The sequence below is a fragment of the Nycticebus coucang genome, chromosome 16 (genome assembly GCF_027406575.1).
Source record: "Nycticebus coucang isolate mNycCou1 chromosome 16, mNycCou1.pri, whole genome shotgun sequence".
Lineage (NCBI taxonomy): Eukaryota > Metazoa > Chordata > Mammalia > Primates > Lorisidae > Nycticebus > Nycticebus coucang.
In genome coordinates, this window is record NC_069795.1 from 72,235,398 (window position 1) to 72,260,832 (window position 25,435).

A 25,435-nucleotide genomic window follows, 5' to 3' on the forward strand; every position below is an offset into this window, starting at 1 on the left:
TACCAGCAATTAAGTCACCCCGCCACCCACAGGCAACAATTGGAAAAGGAAAATAAAACCTTCCTACAATCACACACCCTGGGCACCACTTGAATAGTCCTCGGGTGATTGGCTCAGTTCAAAAGGTCCAAATCAATTGTCTCAGTCAGCACCTGCCTCAGGTGGGAGAGCTTAAAAGGTCTCTGGCAACTGGATCGCAGGGGTCTTTTGATGACTCAAATATTTTGAACTCTGCTCGTTTGTTTGTGGTGCACTCTGAGCCATTCTCATGGGGAAGGGGACTCCTGTCCACTTGGTGACGGATTTTGTACCTTTTGTTTATATCATTGGGGTCTCAGCTCATCTCTGAGGGGTTGATGTGCGTTCTTCAACCTTCTCTCTTGGTGCAGCTCTAATCCACCAGGTTACTTGCTAAATTTCTGTCCTTTAACTCTCCTTCTGGATGGGAGCCTCTGTGTAAAGGTGGCTTCAATCAGCTATCTTGTCTCCGCCTCTGAAAATAGTTTCTTTGGAGTCTTACCTTTCCTCAGCAGGGAAGACGAGCAATTATCTATCTCATCTCTCAGCTTGGCTCCCCTCCTGCAGCTTTGGTGGGTTCTTTCTGGTTGTTATCTCTCTCTCTGGACTGGGGCTTCTATTGAGAGCTGGCTCCAATCAGCCATCATCCCCCTTTCCCCCTTGTTCTTATTGCATGTGAAAATTGGAGTTAGGGAAAATAGCCAACCCAAGGATTTAGCAAAACACCAAACTCATTGAGACCAAATGAGCAAATAAACAGATAAAAAGGCTACCAGACACTCCAGCCCACAGATGCACAAACAATCAGAAACACATAGACATACAGACAACAAAAATACCAACTACAATAAAAATAATGATAATTGTAAAATAATTGAAAAAAGAAGGTAAAAAACAAACAAAATGAACAAACAAACAAAAAAAAACCTCTAAAAATCTGATGAAAGCACTCTCAGAAACCATAAGAAGGGAAGAAGAGGAAGAGAGAAGGGAAAAAGGAAAAAAAAGTGGTGTTCATAAAAAAGTTAAAAAAGAAGAAAGAAAAAATTAAAAATAGAAAAAATAAAAATAAAAATAATATATAATAATAATAATAATAAAATTAACAATAGCTCCTCCAAGAAAATGATGAGGAAAAGAAAAAAAAGGCACCAGCCACAAAAATATTATTCTTGTATATATGTAGAAATATACATCTATATGTATGACTAGGGATCAACTTTCGTAGGAATATATTTATAATGCAATATACTTTCTGAACACCAGGTGGCGCTGTGAGTGGGTCCCAGGCTTATACCTGGTTCACAGTTTACACTGTTACCACAGTAACCACCCTACCTGGCCGGTCGCCATTTTGGAGTTTCTGTAAAAGTTTATTATCTAATTATTTTCCAACCTCAGCTGCTCTGTTCCAGACAGCACTCCTATCTGACCTCCCAACTCAGTGCAGGAGTCCACGCTTCACAGATCTTTCCCTTCTGCTCCCACATTCTCCTGTAAACTGGCAACTGCAATCAGCTGTGGGGGAGGGTGCTGGCTGCCTCCAGTTCTAGCTGCTGAGGAGACCTTATCCTCAGTTTTTGTGGCTCAGAGTCTCAGTTTTGAATCTGGACTTTTGAGTCCAGCCACCCGACAGTTCACCGCACAGCCTGAACTGCCAGCCCACACCAATATTCCCCTCCAGGAATGGTCCAGTCTATTTAATCACTCCTATTGTTCTGGGGGAAGGAATCCACCATTTTGGACAATTCAAAATGTCTGTTTCCTGGGCAGGATCCCTTCCCTTCAATTTTCCATCGGGTTGCTTAGCCCCTTGTGGCTCTGAGCGGGATCCCTTTTGGCTCGCTAAACTTGGCTCTGGAATAAATTTTTGTCAATTGGGTTTTGCCAGGAATTGCAAGCTGCTGTCCTCCGTGAGGGAAGGGCCTGCCGGCAAGCACGGCCAAACAGGGAAAATCTCTACAACAGAGTCCATGGTTTTAAATTACACCTCATATACAGCAATCTGCCAATTCGCTGCACATCTCCAGCTGTCTGTCCACACCAATAATCCACATGGGGAAAAGGTCCAGACCCCCCTTCCTCTCACCTGATGACTTGGGAGAGGTGGGCTACACATCCATCCTGTCTGCCATCATGCTCCACCTCCCTCATTTCCATCTTGTTAATGTAAATAAGTGTCAACCGCATTTATGTCAGAACCACTCATCAATTTCAACCATAGGTTGGTTACATATGAGAATCAATTGGCTATTTAGACACTAATAGAGTTCTATATTTTATTATTTGCAGATTTTGTGCTATACAACCATTACAGCAGTAAAATTTATAATAAACATACACATGTACACAAACTTTTTTTCCTAAGGAGTGGTTGCTCAATATTTAACAGCATAGCACTGGTGAACATCAAGCATATGTATTCAATTCTATATGAAGGCAGTAGATGATCTAATACATGGTGAGGGATAGGGGAATGAGGGAGCAAGGAGAGGGGAGGAGAGAGAGGGATTGGTGGGGTCTCCCTCTATGGCACATCTCTTGGGGGCAGGACACAATTATAAGAGGGACTTTATCTAACAAATGCAATCAGTGTAACCTAATTCTTTGTACTCTCAATGAAGCCCAAACAATAAAAAATTATATGTCTCTCCTTTTAAAAACTATGCTACAGTTTGTACTCTCTGAGAGCAAATGCCTGTCTTGGGACAGGTGCTTGTGTGTCAGATTCAATAGTTACCTAACTGGATGACCAGGAAAGGCCTTTACACACACTCAGGCAGATCAAGTCTCCTTGGGACTCTCCTGGGAAGCCACCACCATCTCCTGCCCAACTGAAGTATTAGTGAACCTAAATGACTCCTTTTTGGGAGAATGAACCATTAGAGATTACTGTCCTGGAAGACTTGAGGGGTGTGGGAGACTTTCCCTATGGAGGAGATAAAGCTCCTGAAAGGGACCTGAGCATAGAGAGTGAGGCCAAAACCTGAATGTGTCCATCAGGTGAGTCGCTCTGAGGTCTGAACCTCTTGGAGTGCTTCTTCTTGACTTGTGGCTACATCCTATTTGGGGGGTTCTGGGCCAGGAGTTTCAGGAGCAAAGTGAGGTGACGTGGTAGGCGTGAGATGCTCACAACACTCTGAGGACAGAAAGGAAAGCAGGCCTTTCCCCAATTTACACTTTAGTGGGAGGAATGGGGCATCTGATGCCAGTTTGTAGAGAAGTTCAAAGGTGCCTGATGTTAGGCTAGAGAAGTTTGTAGAGAAGCCAAAGAGGAAATTTAGAGAAGTGGGGAAAGGGCAGTTCAGTTCCCAAATACAAAACGGGGTGTTCCATTAAGATTAGCTATGGCTGGGCCACACCTGTGGCTCAGTGGGTGGGACACCAGCCCCATATACCAAGGGTAGCGGGTTCAAGCCCGGCCCTCGACTGAACTGCAACAAAAAAATAGCTGGGTGTTGTGGCAGGCGCCTGTAGTCCCAGCTGCTTGGGAGGCTGAGGCAGGAGAATCGCTGAAGCCCAGGAATTGGAGGTTGCTGTGAGCAGTGTGACACCAAGGCACTCTACTGAGGGCGAAAAAGTGAGACTCTGTCTCTACAAAAAAAAAAATTAGCTGTGGCTGTGAGGTGGAGTCCAGCCAAGGAATGTGAACATGGTGGTTTCTATGCTGCAAGGCCCCCTCCCCACCCAGCCCTGAGAGGACACTTGTCTCTTGGGAAGGAAGAGAGGATCAGAAAGCAGATACTCACTGGGGAGAGAGAATTGAGAGATGATAAGCAGGCTGTGGGAGGGGAGGGTTCAAGCCAACAGGATGCAAATAACTTAGGAGAGAAGACAATAATTTGCTCCTTCCAGAACTTTTTTCCTTTGTTTTCAAAGACCAGCCATCCGATCCTTTTGATAGCTCCTTCTTCGTCCACCCAGGACTGAAGAACAGAGCTGAGTGGCAAGGCACATTGCTGATAATTGAATAAGTCCTTGGAAGGAGTCCAGAAATAGTCCCGACCTTTCTTATAAAATGATGGTATGAAGAAAAAGAGAAGCTTTTTGTCAAGTTCTGGACCTCCAGACTTGAGAGAGGACACAAGAGTTGTGGTTTGGGGTGATATGGGAACGCCTTAGAGCAGAGGAATAGTCAGTACTGTTGTCTGAGAGCTGTGACAAGCCCTTCTGTGCCCTCGCGACTTCAGCAGGGCCCAGGGCAGTTTAGATCAGATGACGAGCGCCATCTGCAGGTAGACAGCGGGCAGCCGGAGAAGATATTCCAAGACTTTTTAGCATTGGTACAGATGGGAAATAAAAGCCTGGTAAACTCGCCTTAGCCCATTTAATTCTGAAATTCAGCTTCATTGTGATTGAGACAATGTGCAAGGTCCAGCCCCCAGGGGAGAGAAGCTCTAATTTTGGCACAGTCTAAGAGACCTGTCAACTCCTGCTTCTGAGCTTCCTCTCCCCACTTGCTGCTGGTGCAGTGGGAGTATCCTGCTCCTGAGGCTAATGCCACCAGGAATCCCACCACCTTCTCCCACCGGGATCTTCAGTCTTCTGTTCACTTCTTTTTATCAACACTTAAACATGTGTATGACTCTTCTATCTTAAAAACATTTTAAAAGCCAGGAACAAAAGTAACAACTTCCCTGTCCTGTTAACCCACACCCTGAGGCCGAAGTCCCTCTTCCATCCACAGTGGCACTGCTGGGAAGAGCTGGCTACACCTGCTGACCCCACCTCTTCCCCTCACTCTCTGTCCCCTCCTTCTCGTCCTCCTCCCTCTCACTGCCACCCCATCTCCTCCCTCCTCACCAGGGCACAGTGCTTGCCAGCTCCCAGCAGCCCAATAGCCACTTCTCTGACCTGAGGAAACACAGTACTGGAATGGTGACCCCTCCCTGGGACTCGCAGCACTGTGTCATCGTGGGTCAAGGATACACACATTACCAGCCTCTTTCCCACCTCTCTGGCCACCCCACTATCCTCACATCTCATAGATGCCACTATTATTGGGCCATTTGCTCGCCATCCAAGGGTGACCAAGGAGTCATCCTTGAGCTTTTCCTTCTCTTGTGACTTGGATCCTGGAACAAGTCCTGCTTTCAATGTCAGTTTAGAATCCACCCTTTCTCTGTCCTTCCTCTGCCTGCAGCACCCTGGTCTCAGGCACCCAGTCTCTCACCTGGGACCCCACGTAGCCACTTGGCTGACCTCCTGCCTCTACTCTGGCCACCATGCAGCAGCCAGAGGGACCCTGAACATGTAAATCACATCACAGAACCCTCCCCCTTTTCCACAAGTCTGGTCACCCTTAGGCTGAGGGTTACATGCATGTCACTTCCTCATAAACCCTGTGTGAACCCCACACCTGGGCGCGTGCCCTGCCTCATTTGGATCTTCCTCTCCAGAGCACTCAGTCTACTGTGTCCTAACTCCTCTGAGTCCCCCCTGGCTCCTTGAGCTCAGTGAGGGCAGGGACTGTATCTGTCTTTGAACTTCATCCCAAGTACATGGCACCTAGTGAACCTTCCACAAGCAATGGGAGTGTAACGCGTCTCCCATTTGCTAGACATGTAGTATGAACAGTTCAGGGAACAAAAAGCAAAAATAGGAAATTAAGGTAAAATTCTGGTAATTACAGTGATTGTTGAAAGAAATCCCCACAAGGGCAGCGAACATTTTAAAAGGGTCAGGGTTTGCGAGCCATTTTATTCCTTGGTAAAATGTCGGCTATGGCAAAAGTGAAACTATCCTTGTGTTTGTTCAAACTCTGGCGTCCCAAAGCTGTTTTAGGTGTGGCTGGGTGAGTGACGGGCAGCGCCGGAAGCACAGGGGTCCAGCTGTGCACAGCGTGAGGGGGGCTCCCGGGGAGGCTAGGACCAGCCCCGAAGGGCTAATTCACCTGGGCTGAGGTCCCAAGGCGAAGACAGGAAATTGGGAGTGACTAGCCCAGTCCTGGTTTAGCTGTTCACAGCTCTTGAGAGGAACTAAGGGTTTTTCCAGGAAACGAAAGCGAAAGAGGCAAAGTTAACAGCCCGGAGTTGGGGCAGGCTCAGCAGTCTGGCAGGCGGACGAGCGCAGCTGAACATGGCTGAGTCCGGCTCCTTCCCGCTGCTGGTCGAGGGGTCTTGGGGCCCCGAACCCCCGAAGAACTTGAGCACCAAGTTGCAGATGTACTTCCAGAGCTCAAAGAGATCCGGCGGCGGGGAGTGTGAGGTCCGGCAGGACCCCGGGAGCCCGTCCCGCTTCCTGGTGCTCTTCCACCCGGAGGACGGTGAGGGGCGCCGCGGGGCTGGGCAGAGGAAGGGGCGACCCTGTCCTCTCTGCGGGGGCTGGGCCCAGGGCTCGCGGCAGGAGGATCCGCCCGGCTCCTGCAGCGGTAGGGAGGTCCTGCGGGGCGGCCTAACGCACGGAGTCGGACCGCACCCTGCGCGCTGCGCTTCCTGGCGCCTTTTCGCGCTGCCTGGAGGTGGCGGCGGAACCGCACCAGCGAGTCTCACTCTTAGGGTTCTTTTCTGTCTTTTCTCTGTTGTTCTTTGTTGTTATTTTAAGTGGGGAAGAAACATTTAAAGTGGGTTAAGAATGCAAGAAATCACGGATATTCCTTCGTCTTGGAGATTCCCAGGGGTCCTGGGGCCACTTAGGAGAGGGGCAGAGACACTGCCTAAATCCCACGGTGTGGCTGTAAATATAGAGCCCTCTATATTTAGGGGCCCATTAGAAGGGAACAGCAGCCACCTGTAGATGGGCACACAGTGCCCTTGTCCAGGGCCTGCTGGCGCCTCTTCCCTGCGTCACAGGGTGCTCCTCAGATTGGGAGCAGGGATAACATTCTGAAGTGATTGTGGGTTGAGAAATTTGAGCTTTGGGGGAGCGTTGGGAAGGTTCTTTCCTCACAGGCTGTTGAAGGGCTGGGTTCTCCCTTCCTCCCCACTGCTGTTCCCGTTCACCGGGTAGGCCAAGAGTCCAACAATTATCTGCTTGCTCACGGCGCCCACCTGGTCTGCAGTGGGCACCCGGAACCCTGGGGCTCCCAGAACACGCTCCTTTCCCACCGAATCTTGTAGCACAGTGATCGCTCAGAACCTAGACAGCACTTGATCTTGCCTTCTTGTGGCTGGATTTAAAGAAACTCTGGGGTCAGACAAGAGGCAAGGCCGCTTAGGAGGCCGTGCAACTGGAATGCTCCAGCAGGGGTCCAAAAAAGAAAAAATGAAACAAAAACAGTAGATCTTGTCCTGAACCCTACGGCCCTGGTCTAGGTCGCTGTCGGAAGGAACCAGGCGCGACAGGGACTAGAAGTACAAGCTTGGGTGGTGCCTGTGGCTCAGTGGGTAGGGCACTGGCCACGTATACCAAGGATGGCAGGTTCGAACCCGCCCCAGCCAAACTGCAACAAAAAATAGCCGAGTGTTGTGACGGGCGCCTGTAGTCCCTGCTACTGGGGAGGCTGAGGCAAGAGAATCGCCTAAGCCCAGGAGTTGGAGGTTGCTGTGAGCTGTGACAGCACAGCACTCCACTGAGGGGGACAAAGTGAGCCTCTGTCTCTAAAAAAAAAAAAAGTACAACCTTGTAAGAGGCAGGCTAACCTTAAGTGCAGGGTAGCACTGAGAAGGGCTATTTATTAAGGTTATACACAACAGGTGTGGAGAGTTAAGGTAATTACATACCAGGGCTGCATGCATAAGGATTGCCACCTGCTCTTTCCTCACGTGCTCTTTCCTCATGTGTTTTCCCCACAACCTCCATGAAGAAGTACCAAGCATCAATGTCTACCACATGCTTACTAACGAGTGACTGTTCTTATCTCATTCCAGAACACTGAGTTAGTTGGGGGATTGCCCCTAAGTCACAAAATGTCTCTAGGCTTGCCAGGAGACTGTCCTGTCCTCAGCGGTTCCTTTTAATGTGATAAGAATCAGTAATTGTGCTTTGCAAGCATGGTGTCCATTCCTCTACAAGATCTTGCGCAGATAGTTTGAAGAAAGGAAGGAAGGGAACAGGAGACCTGCTTAACACAGAGCCCTTATGAAAACAATGTACAATTTTTTCCAAGGATTAATTTCACTAAGGTGTGTTCAGAAGGGGCAGCTGTGTGGTGTAAGATATCCCTTCTGGGTTTCACTTTTCCTTGAGGGTTTTTCCCACTTTGGTTCCAGAGGTCAACATCAGCATGGATCTGGCCTATAGAGACACTTCTTTCTTTAGAATCCTATTATTTTTACGAGTGGGTCTCAAACTGGGGGCATAGGCCACCTGCACCTGAATCACCTGGAGGGCAGGTTGGTTAGGCCCATTCCTAGCTCTCTTCTAGAGAGTCAGGTACAGCAAGTGTGGGGTGGGGGAGTTAATGACATGGTTAACCAGCACCCTGGGTACCTTTGATGCATTAAAGTTTCAGAATCTGGTTGTTGACAACCCCAAAGGAACCAAAATGGAAGTAATTATACAAAATATAAACGGCATGAAAATGCAGACAGCACAAAACATAACTTTGTGATGATAAAAATAATTCTAGTTGTCACAGCAAATATAATTTTAGTCTCTCTGTTGGCCTTTCTTCCTTGACAATTCCCAGCCCACTCCTCCTCTTCCTCCACCCAGGCAGCTCCAGTGGCCCCTCTGGTCTTATCAGACAGCACACTCAAACCTTTTATAGTTAAAGTTCTTCAGGGATGGGAAATCCCTAGTTAGTTTCAGTTTCCTACTTGAAGAACTATCTTCTTAGTAACAAATCATCAGGAACTTATTACAAGAACCACTTATCCTTGAAGTTCCAGGAAATTCATTCTTCTTCTACAGAGGATACCCTCCACCCTCCATGCCAGAAAATAGCCTCAGCAGGTGCAGGCCCACAGTGTAACATGACTTTATTCATATAAATCTGTAATAGACAATAAGAAGGAGCTCACCTTCTCTGTAGGAAGTAGCATATGGCAAACAAGAACACATGGGATGCTCATTTTTATTTATTTATTTTTTTTTAGTATCTCACTTTCATTTAGTTCACTGGATTTCTGGAGGTTGAGTGTAACTTGACTTACAATATTTTAAATTCTGTTTGACATGTGCTTATTTTATCATATTTTCTGGTCATATTTTGACTCCCAATTATTGTCAGATTTCTTGGGGTAAGGGAACCCTTCTTATTAAATAAAATAGAATGTAGATGGTGTAAGGTTAGTGCAGGAGGGAGACTGTCTACATGGGTAAAGGAGACTGGACTTTGGGGTTTCAGCTCGTTCCTCCCCAATTTACCTCCTCCTTGTTGGGGATCACATTCTGATATTATACCTGTCTGCTCTCCTGAGATACTAAGCCCATTACCCACCATGTAAGAACAACTTGGCATGTTTAGATGCCTGGACAAGACTTTATCAAAGTCTAGGGAATAAATAATAAAAGGAATGCAATACAGAAGTCCAAGATTCTAGATAACTTGGCTTATAAAACTTAGTTTGTTTTCAGACCTCAGGGGTCATATCCTATCCTCAGTCCTCACCGTGGCTTAGCAAAGACCCTCAGGAGTTTGTGTGAAAACATCTGCCCTCCTCATAAAGAGTGAGATTAGAAACTGGCTCTGACCTACATTCTTGGCCTTATCAGGACCATCACATCAGAATGCAACATAACCCAAAGCTCATGCCCGGAGCCAGCCCCAGGAGCACCAGATGCACCATCTGACTCTGTTGACCACTCCTCCTCCTTTAAACTCACTCCTGTTTCTCCAAGGTCTGAGATACACTGATTTTTTTTTTTTTTTTTTGGTCTTTGGCTGCTCCTTATAATTTACATTTTAATAGCTCTGCGAGGTGTTAGCAAGTACATTCACAGACTTCATTCAAGTGAGGAAACTGAGGCTCCAGGCAGAGTTGGAATTTGAATGTAGGTCTTTGGACTCTTAGGTGCAGGGTTCAGTTGCTTCTCCGTGTCCTTGTTTCTACTCCCTGTACTATCAGGTGTGAAACCCTTATCATTACAAGCTCAGGAACTGATTGAAAGGGCTTCCTAAGGAGGCCTCTGGTGATTCTCTTGGCCACCTAAGTTGCCTTCCTAAAAGATAGCTTTCATCCTGCCACTCCCCAGCACCCTGTCTTCACTGGCCGTCCATGGCGTGTTTTACTTTAGTTCACTTTGGTGTAGAATAAATAACGCTACCTTTCTGAGTATCTGCTGAGTGTCAGGTTTTTGGCAATGTTTCTTCAATTTAATATTATACATACAGTATGTATACAAAACAATCTCAATTAACCTTATTAAAAGACAAGAAGACCAAAGCTTCGTAAGTAAAGGGTAGTAGGCCTGGTGCGGTGGCTCAGGCCTGTAATCCCAGCTCTTTGGGAGGCAGAGGTGGGTGTATCTTCTAAGCTCAGGAGTTCAAGATGAGCCTGTGCAAGAGCGAGGCACCATCTCTAAAAAATAGCTGGGTATTGTGGCAGGGGACTGTAGTCCCAGCTGCTTGGAAAGCTGAGGAAAGAGGACTGCTAGAGCCCAAGAATTTGAGGTTGCTGTGAGCTGTGAGGCCACAGCAGTCAACCAATGGCAAAGAAGTGAGACTGTCTCAAATAAATAAAAATAAAAAGGAAGTAAAGCATAGTAAGGATTATGCTCACTATTAACAAATAAGTTTAAAGATAGAATTCAAATCCATGTCTGCTTACTAAAGTTCACACAGCCTCTCTTGGATTGATGATAATGAAGCCTACAGAAATCATGGAATAATTTTGTAAATAAAGATTGCTTGTCACTTGGCCTTTTCTTTTTTCTTTTTTTTATGTATCAGTTCGGCAGAGAGTTCTGGAGAGAAAGAACCACGAGTTAATATGGCCAGGAAAAGGAACTTTCAAGTTGACTCTCCAGTTGCCCAGAGCCTCAGATAAAGTCCATGATGGTGTAGAAGAGAAAAATTTGACTGAGGTAGGTGAACTGAGAGGGGCTGCAAAGGGGATTGGGATATTCTTCTAAGGTGTGTGAGATGGGAAGCGCAAAGAGGAGAAAATAGTGGAATTAGAAGTATAAATCAATCTGGGGTGAGAGAGGCAGATTGCCGGTGTAGAGGGAACAAGGGCAGGGATAGGGCAGTGTGGGATAATGAGGAGATGGCACTTTTTGTTTGATGTTAGAGACCTTTGGAAAAGTTAAGACTTGAGAGTGATAATAACAGTGGTTTCGGATGTAAAACTTTGGTCTGTTTCTCCTGGGTTCCTTATAACCTAGAAATTGCTATATTTGTCTTATCTTTATGTCATTTTGAAGAAAAAGCAATCCATACTACCTGTATTAAGTATTTCTTCAGTTGTAAAATGGAATAGTGATAGAGTGATAGTATCCAGCTTCTTGGATTGTTGGATTGCTGTGAGCATTAAACGAGAGGGCTGGAATAAAGCACAGGGCACGGTGCTCGTCACATAGGAAACACTAAGAAACATTAAACTGGAAAATCACGGACTAAGTTGTTTTCTGATTTCAGTCTTACCCCATCTCCCAAACACTTGTTGTTAATTGAGGTTTTTGTTATTTGTGTCTCATTTCCATCCATAATATTTGTGACTAGAGAGTGAATATGCCCCTACACATAGCCCCAGGTACATTCAAGAGCACCTGTTATCTGAACTCCCCATTGTAGTTTCTGTTTACCCTACACTTGCAGTCTGGGGCATTTTCTTAATGTAAAGACATTATGACTAATGTATTAATGATACTTTATTGTTTGGGTTTTAGGAATCCAAAGTTAAAGAAGATGTCAAAAAACCAGGTAAGGTCTCAGCAGAGAGGACTCTGACATTCACCAGGTGATTTTTCTTTTATTAAAGCATTTGAGAGAGTCATCCCTCTCTTCTGGACTGACACGAGGCAGGGTTAGTTCTTTGTGGAGCTTCTGTGGGCCACATCATCTACCTTCTCTGAGCTTCCTGTGTAGAGGGTGGAGACAGGCAGCCTCTTGAGCATTTCGGTCTCAGGTCAGGAAGATGGAACAGCTCTCTGGGAGCTGGAATATGCTTTGCAATTGGGAGGAAGGCAGAGAAGTGCTTAGGAGCTGGTAACGTACTAACCTGTAGAAACTGGTGCCCAGCGGCCATTGAGAAGCAAGGACATGACTAGTCCCTGGAGCCATGTGTGGCTAAGTCAGTTAGCACAGCTACCTGAGCACGGGTGTGCAGGTGCTGTGCTCTAGAGCCACAGCAGGCAGGTGTGACCCTGTGGACACAGTTCCGAGCACCGCTGCTGGATTGGCTGCGGTCTTCCAGAGGCAGCAGCTTATGTCATCTGATGTGGGGAACAGCCAGTGGCCAAGTAGCTGTGTGGACTCTGTCTAACCAGCATCTGGGTGTTGGCTTGTCATACCACCTGCTGTACTAAACACGCAACTAGTGTCCGTAGCTAAGCATCCTCCCATAAAGGGGAGGACATGACCCAGGCTGCATGAGTTCAGAAGGGGAGATAAAGTAGTGCTTACACCTGAATCTGAGGGGAAAGGGAAATAATGGATAAACACTGTCCTCTAAAATTCGAGTTGTCTTATGACATACAGTTTTCTGCAACTTTCTCTTTTGAAAACACCACTAGAATATGAGAGCTGCTTTTACTTTGGATAGGCCTTATAGATTGTTTTCCCATAATGCACACATACTATTAAACTGCATAATCCAGTATACGTGGCTTTCTTAAGAAGGTCAAGAATCTTGTGTGAGAGGAATTTTTTGTCTCTTGAGAACAATTCCTGCTTTCCACCGTTTGGATTTGGAATTGGCCTGCCCACTCCCAGTGTTTATTGTTGTGACCCCCTAATCTTTACCTTTTTCTTGGAAGATGTCTAAGTACTATCCTCTCAAGCTCAATTTTAGACCAGAAAGTGGCTTTGTATGTTTGTCTTTATATTTGTGCAGTATTCCTGGATGTAAAGCTCAATCAAGTCTGTATTTCTTATGGTTTCATGGCTTTTACCCCAACTCTGTCTCACCTGACTTACCAGTGCTTATACCTCAAGTGCCTTCTCACTGAACCCCTCTCCACCAAAGGGAGATTCTTCCATCCTGGAGATTTTAGTCCCGTTTTCTAACCTGTTTTTACCTGACCCAGACTCTAAGGAGAGTAACCAGCCAGGAAGTTGAATGGCCTTCAATAGATACTTAAGTTACCTCCTTTAAGAGATGGAAAAGGAGGTCCTCTGTTGGATGGCTACTCCACACTGAATCCTGAGTTGCGACATGGCCCTAAGGCTAGAACTCTTGCAGTTAATTGGAGTGGGGTAGCAAATCTCTATCTTATTCCCAAACATTTACTGAGCCTCGACTATTTATTATATACCATCTGCCAGCAATACAAGGATAAGTAAACATGTGCCTTGCTTCTGAGAAGCTTAGTTCAGTAATTATACTGTAATATGATGTCATGCTAGAAATACATGTCAAGTGCAAGGAAGGACATGGCAAGTTCCTCAGAGAGACAGGCAGAAAGCGTATAATAAAATTGAACTTCAATTGTGTGTAATTTTAATATAAAATTCATTTGTACAAATAGTCTTACAATGTAAAACATTTCATAAGTGGCTATTTCTTAGGTATGTGAAATGAATATTTTTTCTTATCACTAATAATTTTGGACAAATTTTAACAATTTATCTCCACAAAGATTAATTTGTGTATCTATCAGCAATAAATGAAAACCTTTTTTCTCCCATAATGGCTACGACCTTAAAAATAAATACCTACTTTGTCAACATGAAAAGGGGAAAAAATGAACTTAGGAGAATTAACTGTTATATTTTGTTTTTCATTAAATAAAACAAAATGTCATCCAACATCTATTTTAACGTGACTTAGCAAAGATTTGGGAAGGAAAGAGGTCAGTGTCTTATAATAACTTACTTTTCTAAGACCATGACAGATAATTGTAATTGCTTGTATTTCTCTTATGTCCCCAAAATCAGATGTGTCCCTTTACCCCTTGTATACAGAAGTCTCCCTCAATGAAGGATCAGAAAAAATGGAAGATACATCAAAAGAATGTGAAAATATTCCGCCTTTGGTGGCATTTGAAAATCTCAAGGCAAATGTGACTGACACAATGTTAATCTTGTTGGTGGAGAACATAAGTGGCCTGTCCAACGATGAGTTTGATGTGGAAGTAATACCAGATTCTGATGTCGCGGTAGTTACTTTTAAAAAACATATAGGTAAGATCAAGTGACACTTCATGTGCCAGTCTTCTTTGCACCACACTTTGGGACTTGGAATACTTCATTAATGGAACATCTCTGTAAGTTGGACTCTTTCTAGTAGCTACTAAGAGTGACTCCTAGTTAATAAAGATGCTTTTTAACTTTGAAAGAGAAGCAAATTTGTTTTCAAACCAAATTCTGGTGTTTTTAAGAGAATGAATTTTGCATGAGTACTTTGTGTGTATCACAGAGAGAAAGAGAGTGATGGAGAGAGAGTGAGGATAAAGGACAGAGACAAAGTAAGGGATTCCAGGTAAAGGGATCAGTATTTCCCCACGTCTTATCTCATTGGGAGAAGTAAATATTGATCTTTGTTACCAAAATGGACTCACTGGAAAGTAATAATAGTGCAGCACACTCACGTAGTGCTTAGTATAAGTCAGGTACTATGCTAAACTTTTTACATGTATTAATTAATTAATTGGTTCCTTCAACAACCTTTTGAGATTACCATTATTTACTGTCCCACTTGTTACAGTTGGGGAGATAGGCATGAAGGTGCTAAGACACAGTGTGCTGGATTTGAACCCAGGCAGCCTACCTCTATAGCCTGTTCTCTTACCCACTTCATCATTTATTTCCTTAGTACTTTCATGGTCATTGCCATATGCAGGAATGAGTGAGTGCGTGTGGTCAGAAAAATGAGTGCTGTTTAAGGTCATTGTCAGGAGTTTGTGAGCAGTCTCTGAGAGTATAAAGAGTCATGTCCACCTAAAACAAAGACATTTTCTAATTCTGAGTCCTCCCTTCTTCATAGTCATGGCTGTGCAGTGGTTATTTAAGAGCATGAGTCATGGAGTCCAAACTGTTGGCCAAGTCACTGTCCTCCCTGTGCCTCACTTTACTCATCTATAAAATGGTGACGATAATACCTAGTACAGTTTCTGTAAAGATTAAATGAAATGATGTTTGAAAAGCACTTAACAGAGTGCCTGAGACAAGGGAAGGACTCAGTAAAGGGGGCTATTCTTATTTCAAATTTATTACATTTCTTATAAAGGGAAAATGAAATGGATTTGCTTCTGTTCACTGATCATAAATTCTGAAAGCTGTCCCATGTGCCACGCAGTGGTCTAGGTGCTGTTGGTACAAAGATGAGTGAGTCAGGGCTCCTGCTCTTGATGGACTCGCAGTCTCCGGTCAGGCAGGACACCCATGTACAAACAGACATGGAAGGTGCAAGAGGAGAGGCTGCCTCCCAGCAGGAACAACAGGCTGTGGGACAAAGGGCACTAGACAGGTGGCTTATTCTTGCTCTTATGAAGTTTATACTGGAACAGTATGTCATGTCCAGTCATACTGGAACAGTCAGTCATGTCCAGAATGTGTCAGGCAGAGGGAACTCATTCATTTGGTAAACCTCTCTTCATCCTTCAAAACCCAGATCAGACACCACTTACTCTGGGAATCCTGATTCCCAGTATTAATGTTCCCACCTCCTTTAATCCCACAATAGCTTATTTGCTGTTAAGACTTCCTCCCTCCCACTGGCAAGGACACATTATTTTTATTCAGTGTCCTCAGATCCTAGCTCAGGGCCTGGCACATTGGAGTCCACCATCAATAATTATTGATTTTGAACAAGACAGTGGCTTTAATCCAGGTTAAGACATTGTATGTAGGTTGTTTGGAGGCGGGAGTTTTAGACTTGGGAATTTTCATTTAGGCACTAAAATCTTGTGTGTAGGGCAGCGCCTGTAGCTCAAAGGAATAGGGTGCCAGCCCCATATACCGGAGGTGGCGGGTTCAAACCCGGCCCCAGCCAAAAAACACTGCAAAAAAAGAAAAAAAAAATCTTGTGTGTGAAAATGGAGTGCTTGGCTCTCCCCTTTATCTCATTAACTAGCCAGAGAGTTATCAAGATACCATCATAATTTACTGATATCTTGTTCTTGTTGTTGTTTGTAGATATTGTTAAATTTGTTGAGGATTGTGTCCAGCACCGCTCAACTAAACAACTCCAGCTTTCTCCAAGACTTCTGGAAGTGACAAAAACAATCTGGGTTGAAAACCTGCCTCCTGGTGCTGATGAATACAGTTTACAACTTTTCTTTGAAAATCCTTCCCATGGAGGGGGAAGAGTTGCCAGTGTTAAATGTTTTCCCAAGGAGAGTTCAGCTCTAATAGAATTTTTTGACTGTAAAGGTAATTATTTGCCTGTTGGCATAATCTAGGCTACTTGCAATAGCACTTAACAGTCATCAATTTAATTCTGATGCATTTTATTTGTTCATATATTTCTTTGGAAACTGAATGGATAATCCTGTTGATCTGCTTAATGAGGCTAGTAATTCAAACTTTACAGAAGCAACATCAAATTTACAAAAGATGTGAGAGGATTCTCTTACGAGTCTCCACCTGTCATCTTGGAATCTTTGAAATACTGTATTTTAAAGAAATTATCTCTGTTTTCACCACAAACTTAATAAAAACTTTCCAATCATTTTTAATCAAGTTTAGGTAAAGAAATACTCAGCAACACATCCAGTTCTTACAAAAATGTCACTTTCACCTATTACTGTCATCATTCAGAAATTAATAAGGGGTATCTCATGCCCGATCAGTGGATATCTGCTGGACTGTGACCTTATGAAAACCACATCCAGCTAAACCTTACAGAATCCTCACAGAAACACCTCTGAGTGCTCTGTGGATATAAACTACCTGTTCTCTGGTGTATACTCAAAGTCAGCTTGGAGACTACACTCATGTTCAGAGGTCAAGGCTGAGCAGTAGAAACTAAGTGGCTGGACTTTTTTTGAAAGAAAGACCATCTGGGGTTAATCACGGTGGGACATGTAAATTGTTTCAACAGCATGTTTAGAGGAACCTCCTTTTCCTAACTCAGTTTTTATGAGGTGGGAAAATAGAGGTGAAGGTATGGTTTGGATTAAAATAGAATGAAAGATCTCGTATTCCTGGGGCTTGAATATGTGACAAGAGGAACTTCTGTCAGATGTGTAAACCTCCAGCAGCCTGGTTCTGTGCCTGGGGAGAGAGGTACATAAAGCCGTCTACCCTAGAGATTAACTTCCAAGCTTATGGTGGGAGTGGACAATCCCAGGGCTTTCAAAGAGCTTGAGGACTGTTGGATGTGTCCTGAAATATGTATGTTGTGTGTATACAGCTAATAATACGTGCTGTTGAATTGAGGCTTATTTTATGCCAGACCTCTTCATGTCAACTATGGTGTGCACTATCAAAGGCTCCCTTTCTCCCTGACCTCTTTGCTCCATCTGACCATGGGGCTCACACCTCCTCCTCTACATCCGCTCATTTCCTGTTCTCCATAGTCTGAGATACACTGGTTTTCTTTTTCACTCTCTGGCCTCTCCTTCCTAGAATTATAACTTACCCTTGCATAACTCCACAGAGTGTTAGCAGGTACATTTATGGACATTGTCTTGGTTGTTATAATCCCTGTTTTACCAATTTCAGAGGAAAATCAATCACAGAAAGGTTAAAAACTTGCCCAGGATTACATGGCTGGTGAGTGACAGAGCCAGGCTTGACCCTGGGTACTCTGGTCCCACAACTTAGACCCTTAACTTCTCTCCTTTTCTCACATCTCCTGTTCACCTGTGACATCCTTTTTCTTGCAGTAAATTACATCACTCACAATGGGTTACCAAAAATGAAGCCAACTGTAGGTAGAGCTTGAGTAAAAAGAGAGTTTGTTCAGTGATACTGTGTTTTATGCAGATTACTTTAGAAGAATCAATTGGGCACTTTACTCTGAAATTATTTAGTTCAACTTCTTAAAATCTGATGTATTTCTTAAGGAAGAGAATTCTTATTGAATACCTACTGTCCACAAGCTCTTTAAATGTGTTTTCAGCCACAGTGTTTCAGGATCCTCTTAGAAGCCTGCACAGTTAGATATAGTCACTTTGTCTTCACCGATGACGAAACAGGATGGAAACTTTAAGGCACGTTAAGGTGACATCTGTGATGGGTCTTGAGGTAGACAAACTTGAGATTAAAACCTGGGCTTTGGTGCTTAACTAGCTTTGGGTCTTGGAGAAGTTACTTTAACCCACAGAAGCCTCTGTTTTCTCATCTGTAATGGGGCTGCATGCATATTATCTGGGTGATGGGTACACTTATTACCTTGACTCAAGCTGTGCAAAAGCAATTTATGTAACCAAAACATTTGTACCCCTGTGATAATGTGAAATCTTAAAAATGGGGCTCACATTCCTACTTACCTGAGAGGACTGTGAGGATGAAATGACAGAATAGCTGCGAAGTGCATGGCACAGGGTGATGCCAGGATGTGTCAGTGGTCCCTGGTACAGCCCAGGCTCAGAGCCTCCACACGGCCATGTTGGGATGTTGAAGATATGTGTTGGGGCTTTCCATTCTGTCTGATGCCAGCTGCATGATCCAATCACACTCAAGGTGAAGCTGTTTGTAACCTCTCTGTGAAGAATACATTTTTATTCAGGTCATTATTAGAGTTTATTCCGATTCCCTTTCTGCTGCTACCCCTTGCACCTGCCTGACAAGTGTATACACAGTAAGGAGGGGCTTGGAAGGGGAGAGCACGAGAACACACTCACACACACACTTCACTATCTGGTCACATTCTCACACGTACGAGAACATACACAAACACATTCAGGCACTCACACCCCCACACTCACACATATTCTGTCACACAGAGACAAGCACACATTCACGTATGCAAGCACACGCACACACAGTTTCACACAAATACCCCCAAAGGACTGTCTGGTGAAAGTGGCAAGAGCTGGAAGAGGTGACGGTCCTGCTGAAGCAGTTTCTGGGGCTCAGAGAGCTGTAAGGATGATGTGGGTTGAGTAGAGGGGCAAGAGGATGGGCTTTAGGCAGACAATGAATTTTAGCTCAGGTATTTAGCTCAGAGAAGCCTCTGATTAAGCTTCCCCCACCAATTGAAGAATCACTGGATCTTCCCTTATGGAAGTTCTTACAGAACAGGTGTAACCCTGTTCAAGTTATCTAGCCTTTCCTAGCCTCAGTTTTCTCATTTGTAGATAGGGATGATATTAACGGTGTCTAACTAAAAGAGTTGTTGTGAGGATGAAATGAATTTAATATATTTAAAGCACTTAGAATAGTGTCTGACACTTGATAAGACATACTAATTTATTATTCTCTTCCTCTTAGAGGTAGTAATGGAATCTAAGTCAAGTATGAAGCCTAAAATTGTAGGAGTGTAGAAAAATGTACAAATAGCATAATACTTAGCCAAGCTCCACTTTGAGCACCAAAATATGTTTTTACACTGGGGCAAACATTTTCTCCATGCTCGTCACCACTCTCATCTATACCTTAACATGGTGGTGATCTGTCAGTAATATCAGAAACATAGAAAGTAGACTTGAGTTAACAGGATTCCAAGATAGAGTGATTTGGCTAGAAAGTGATAATTCCATTCAATAAGGGACACCTGTGCATTGTTAGCACACATCAATTTATATTTGAGCACTTTGCTTTTCAATGATATTTGTAAAATCAACATTCTACAAACTTTAAGACTGTTTTCTTCTAGAGTAGGATAGTTTTGTTCTGTTTTCACTTGAAACATGACACTGGGATACTTTATGTTTATTATCTTTCCTTTCAAGCGTTAGACACCATCATGGCTAAGAAACTTGACTTCAACAAGATGCCACTTTCTGTGTTCCCATACTATGCCTCATTGGGCACAGCCTTGTACGGAAAAGAGAAGCCTCTGATCAAGCTTCCCGCACCATTTGAAGAATCACTGGATCTTCCCTTATGGAAGTTCTTACAGAAAAAGAATCAGCTGATTGATGAGATAAATGAGGAGATGAGTCACTGCCACTGTGAGCTAACCTGGTCCCAACTCAGTGGTAAAGTAACCATCAGACCAGCAGCCACCTTAGTCAACCAAGGAAGACTGAGGATCAAGACCTGGCAGGAAGATACTTCCATGGCACTTTCTGGCATCAGATCTAAGTATAAAGTCACATCACTTAAAGTGGAGCCAATAGTGTGGGACATTATAAGAAATGACTCAGAAGATGATAGAATTTTGATTGAGTTTGATACCCTGAAGGAGATGGTAACCTTGGCAGGGAAATCAGAGGATGTCCAAGAAGTTGAGCATCAAATGAAGGAGTTAATAGAAAGCACCACACAAAAAATTAAAAAGGAAGAGCAGAGTGTGAAGGAGAAAGTGGCCATGTCTCCAAGCAAGTATGTTCTTTTGAGCCACAGTGGTGTACTGGACCATCTGTGCTCGGAGTGCCCAGACGTGGAGATCAGTTATGATGCTGTCACTCAATACATGTCTGTGAAAGGACTCCGCGCAGATGTGTATAAAGTCAAGTGTGAAATCCAGGAAAAGGTGTACACCATGGCTCAGAGGAACATTCCTGTTTCTCCTGAGGTTTTCCAGTTTTTACAGCAGGTAGACTGTAAAGAATTCTCTCAGCATCTTTTCATAGCACAGAAAATTCTTGGGATTTATGAGTTAAAGGGTACAACTGTTCTGTTAACCGGCTGTTCTTCTGAAGTCCTTTTAGAAGCTGAAAAACAAATGCTCAGCGCCTTAACTTATAAGCGCATTGAAATTGAGAATAATGAAGTTCTTAATGGCAAGAAATGGAAAGAGCTCACTTGCAATTTGCGCAGGAAACATAACTCCTCCTCCAGCACTGTTGTAATCCAGGAGTCAAGTTCAAAGACCCCAGCAGAGGTCATCATTGCAGGCTGTGTGAGAGAAGTTGATGAAGTCTATACATTGCTTGTTGACTTTTTGGAAAAGCACATGAAAATAGAGAGATTTATTGAAGTAAAGTCTTCCTTAGTTATTAGCTACTTAAAGGCAGAAAAGAAGCTGTCCTTGCCAAAGCTGAAGAAGACAAATGTGCAGGTAGTTTTCAGTCCTGAGAACAGAAAGGGCATTTTACTGGTTGGCCCCAAGAGCGAAGTACTGGAGAGAATGAAGGACATCCTGCAAGTCCGGGATTCGGTCTGTGTTAGGAGTGTGTGTATCGATAAGCCCGGAGCCAGGCAGTTCTTCCAGGAAAAAGCCCGGTTTTATAAAAGTGAGGCCAGAAAGTTGTTTGGTTGTTTCATCGAGCTGCAGGAGGATGAGGTGCCGCAGTGCCTCTCTCGGAGGGACTTGGCCCCTGGGGTGGAGCTGATCGTGCAGCAGGGCGACTTAACTCGGCTCTCCGTGGACGTGGTGGTGAATGCCGCTAACGAGGAACTCCAGCATTCTGCTGGCCTTGGGGCAGCGCTCTTAAAAGCAGCTGGCCCTGAGCTCCAGGCCGAATGTGACCAGATAGTGAAGAGAGGTGGCAGGATCCCGCCTGGCAATGCCGTCATCTCCAAAGCAGGAAAGCTCCCATATCGCCATGTGATCCACGCAGTGGGGCCCCGGTGGGACAGCAGCCAGGCCTCATGGTGCGTGCACATGTTAAGGAGAGTTGTGGGAATAAGTCTCGATTTAGCTGAGAAACACAAGTGCCGATCCATAGCCATCCCAGCTATCAGTTCTGGAAGGCTCAGCTTTCCTGTACACCAGTGTGTGGAGAGCATTGTTTTGGAGGTCAAGGAAAACTTCCAGTACAGGCAGGGTAGACGCTGTTTGAAAGAGATTTACCTTGTGGATGCATCTAAGGAGACTACTGAGGCCTTTGCTGAAGCTGTGAAAACTGTGTTTAAGGACACCTTGCCTGATACAGCTGCAGGGGAAGCATCACAGAAACCACCCAGCACTCTCATGTCCCCGGGAGGCCTGCGGATGCTGTTGGTGAAAGGAAGTGTGCAGAATGCTAAGGTTAGTGTCCCTCTTTATGGAACATCCTGGGGTGCTGTGGCTCCACCATCCTGTCATTCTCTCATGGGGGGCCCAAGGAAGGAAAGAATCCAAGGGAGAATCAAGAGAGAGGATCCCAAGTTCTGTTTCTCAAACCCAGCTGGTTTCCTTAGACAACTGGGCTACTTACCAAATCACTCACTAGTCCCATGGCCAATGATTTGTGAGAACTGAAAGGGTATTGAGGTCAGATCACTGGGCTTCTAGCAAATGTGAAAATCTATAACACCACACATTTAGACGGAGCTTTTAACCTTTTTTAGTGCTTTTACCTCTGTCACATTTTGGGAAATCTGAGGTTCACTTCCCATCTAATTATGTGATCGCAGATACAGAACAATTAGAGCACAGGGTGTGCAGAGGACATGAATCTTGTCCCTGGTGCTGAGTGAGCGTGAGCTTGGGGACCAGAATGCAAGGGTCCATCAGTGCCCAACTCCAGTGAAGAAATGTGCAGAGAGAAAGTGGAAGGTGGACCTGAGAATGTTCTAGGTGTCAGGTATTATGTGGGGGCAATTCTTATAGGTCACAGGGCTGTGTGTGTTGTAAGGTAGGGTGGGGGATTAATATGTTTTTTTAAAAGTATTTAAAAAGCCTTTTCAACACAGGCTGTAACTAATGAGAACTGCAGGCTCTGTATAGGATTGGAAGCCACCCACTGGCAGGCACTACTAATGTAGTTGGAGGATTTGGGGGAGACCTGGAAAGAGCTTTTTCCAGGAAGGAAGTGTTAACACCCCTGTGGGCAGAGGTGGGGCAGTGTATATTTACCAACCAATATAAGCATTATTCTTCATTGTAATAAATAAAAACTATGGCATGGCCATAGTTGTGTCCTTTAGTGCATATTAACCATGACCTTTCTCTGAGGGCTGGAGGGGACATACTCTGGACTGATAGGGGGAGGCTGCGACAGAGAGTGGTGTCCCTGGACACTGCTAGGTTCTTTTTTGCCCCACTTTTTGAAGGAAGATAGATTAGCACAATGTACCAAAAAGAAAACAAACATCACAGTACTATGAAAGTTCAATCAAGTCTGAATGTTTTATTCAGAGACCAAGACCAGTCCTAAATTATCAGCACAGGCATCATTAGTTCTCATTATCTTTAAACACGACACAGTTGGAAATGCATCCTATGATACTAAGTGAAAGGAACTAGATTTAATAAACCTGCCAAATATTTTGCTTTTGTTTCATCGAGCTGCAGCTCCTTGTTTTACAAGGAAAAGTATCTTTAAATATCTGTCCATTGTCCCACGTAATATGATAAAAGGTAACACAGTCGAAACGGTTGAATATATCATTGCTTTAGCATTCCCACAGCACAGCGATCTTGAGAAAATCTGAAAATGGTTGAACAGTCATGATCAGTCATCCTCCTTTTTGTTTCAACAGCTTTTTTGAGACATACTTCACATACTATATCCATTTGAACGATATAATTCACTGTTTTTTCATATATTTATAGAGGTATATAACCATCACCACAATCTAATTTTAGAACATTTTTGTCACTCCAGAAACAAACCTTATGCCCATAACAGCCACTCTCATTCCATCCACCTATCCCACATCCCCAGCCCTAGGTAGCCATTCATCTACTTTCTGTTCCTGTAGATTTCACTTATTCTGAAATTTTCATAGAAATGGAATCATATAATTAGCAGTCAGCTATGCCTGGCTTCTCTCACTTACCAGAATGTTTTCAGGGTTCGTCCATGTCGTAGCCTGTATCAAAACCTCATTTTTCTTTATGGCTAAGTAATAATCCATTGTATGGATATAACTTATTTTATTTACCCATTCATCAGTTGAACAATGTAATATTTTCACTCTTATTTTACTGAGTAATGCTGCTATGAGCACTCATGTACAAATATTTGTAGGAACATATATTTTCAGTCCACTTGGGTAGAATGGCTGGGTCACGTTGTGACTGCAACTCTATGTTTGACCATTTAAGGAACTCATAGACTTTTTCCCAAAGTGGCTGCAGCTTTTTATATTCCTGTCAGCAATGTTGGCAGTTCCAATTTCTCCACATCCTTGTCAACTCTTATTATGTTTCTTATTAATTATAGCCATCCAGGTTGAGTGTAAAATGGTATCTATCTCATTGTGGTTTTAATAATGCATTGCCATAATTACTAATGATGTTGAACATCTTTTCATGTGCTTTTTGGCTAATCTTCCTTGGAGAAATGTCCATTTAGATCCTTTCCCATTTTTAAATTTGATTATTGCTGTTGTTATTATTGAGTTTTAAATAGTTTGGATATCCGTCCCTTATGAGATACATGATTTTAAAATATTTCCTTCTATTGGGTGAACCATCTTCCTTCCCTGTTCAAGTTGTTTCTTGGTTTAAAATAATTGTTGTTTTAATTTAAGATACTGAACTAGAAGATTAAAAAATTGGATTTCTTCTTAAAGTAAGCTTCAGTGACCATTATAAGAACCACAGCTGGTGGTTGTCCACTGCCAGGCACCGTGCTAAGTGTTTGACGTGCATTTTCTCATTTAATGCCATGAGGTAGATGCTAGGATGATTATCATTCTCACTTCATAGAGGAGAGAATGATGTTTAAAGGGGCTAAACCATTTGCTTAAGTCCCACAGCTAACAAATGGTAGAGCCAGGATTGGAATTTGTTCAGCCTTTTAACCATTGCACTAGTTCAAAAATATTAAAAATAAATTTGCATGTCATTTTAATAACCAAATAAATGAGCAGAACTCTCTTTTGACCGGGAGTCAGTACTGACACTGAATTTTAAGATGCTCTTTCTATTCCCTTTGCTCCCATAGATGAGTAGCTTCCACGGCCACATAAGTGCTATGCCCTGGTCCTCAGTAACCCAGGCAGGACCACTCCGCTCTGGAAATCACTTGGTCACAGACCCTCTCTCTCTTCTCTTATCTCTAATCTCGTCTGATTAATCTGCTCATGTTCACTGGCTGTTGAAACAGCTTCCATGTCTGCTCACGGTCTTTAGGGAGTCCAGCTGGCTTGGCCCTGGAACTGAGAGGTGGGCCTTCTGCAGCCCACGTGCACTGTTACATTCCCAGACTGGCTCGCACCACTTTAATGCAGAAGCTCTCTATCACATCAGATTCCTCTGTTCACAGCACCCTGTGCTTATGTTCATGCTGTTCCCGGTCTCTCTCTGCCTGCCTCAACCACTCCCGCTTCTCAGAGCCATGTCGCCTGTGGCATCTTCACTAGCTACCTAAGGGGGCTTCTTCTGGACCCCTTCAGTGACCCTTGCACTCATATATTGCTTTTCAACAGTTCTCTTTTGTCCTGGGATGCCACTTAAATAGCTATTGAATGATACTTTGTCTTGGGATGGTATTTTCATCTCTG

General features: G+C 43.9%; 1 protein-coding gene across 2 annotated transcripts in view; it reads left to right on the plus strand.

Moving 5' to 3' along the window:
- Positions 1 to 5,877: 5,877 nt before the first annotated feature.
- Positions 5,878 to 25,435, plus strand: part of PARP14 (poly(ADP-ribose) polymerase family member 14) — a 51,036-nt gene continuing 31,478 nt past the window's right edge. Inside the window, exons 1-6 of one of the 2 annotated variants that reach the window (XM_053564866.1) lie at positions 5,878 to 6,283; positions 10,793 to 10,926; positions 11,731 to 11,764; positions 13,940 to 14,185; positions 16,139 to 16,375; positions 19,843 to 22,028. In XM_053564866.1, coding sequence (XP_053420841.1) covers positions 6,097 to 6,283; positions 10,793 to 10,926; positions 11,731 to 11,764; positions 13,940 to 14,185; positions 16,139 to 16,375; positions 19,843 to 22,028 — 3,024 coding nt within the window. In that variant the 5' untranslated portion in view covers positions 5,878 to 6,096. The remainder of the gene's footprint in view (positions 6,284 to 10,792; positions 10,927 to 11,730; positions 11,765 to 13,939; positions 14,186 to 16,138; positions 16,376 to 19,842; positions 22,029 to 25,435) is intronic. The other variant, XM_053564867.1, reaches the window with a different exon arrangement.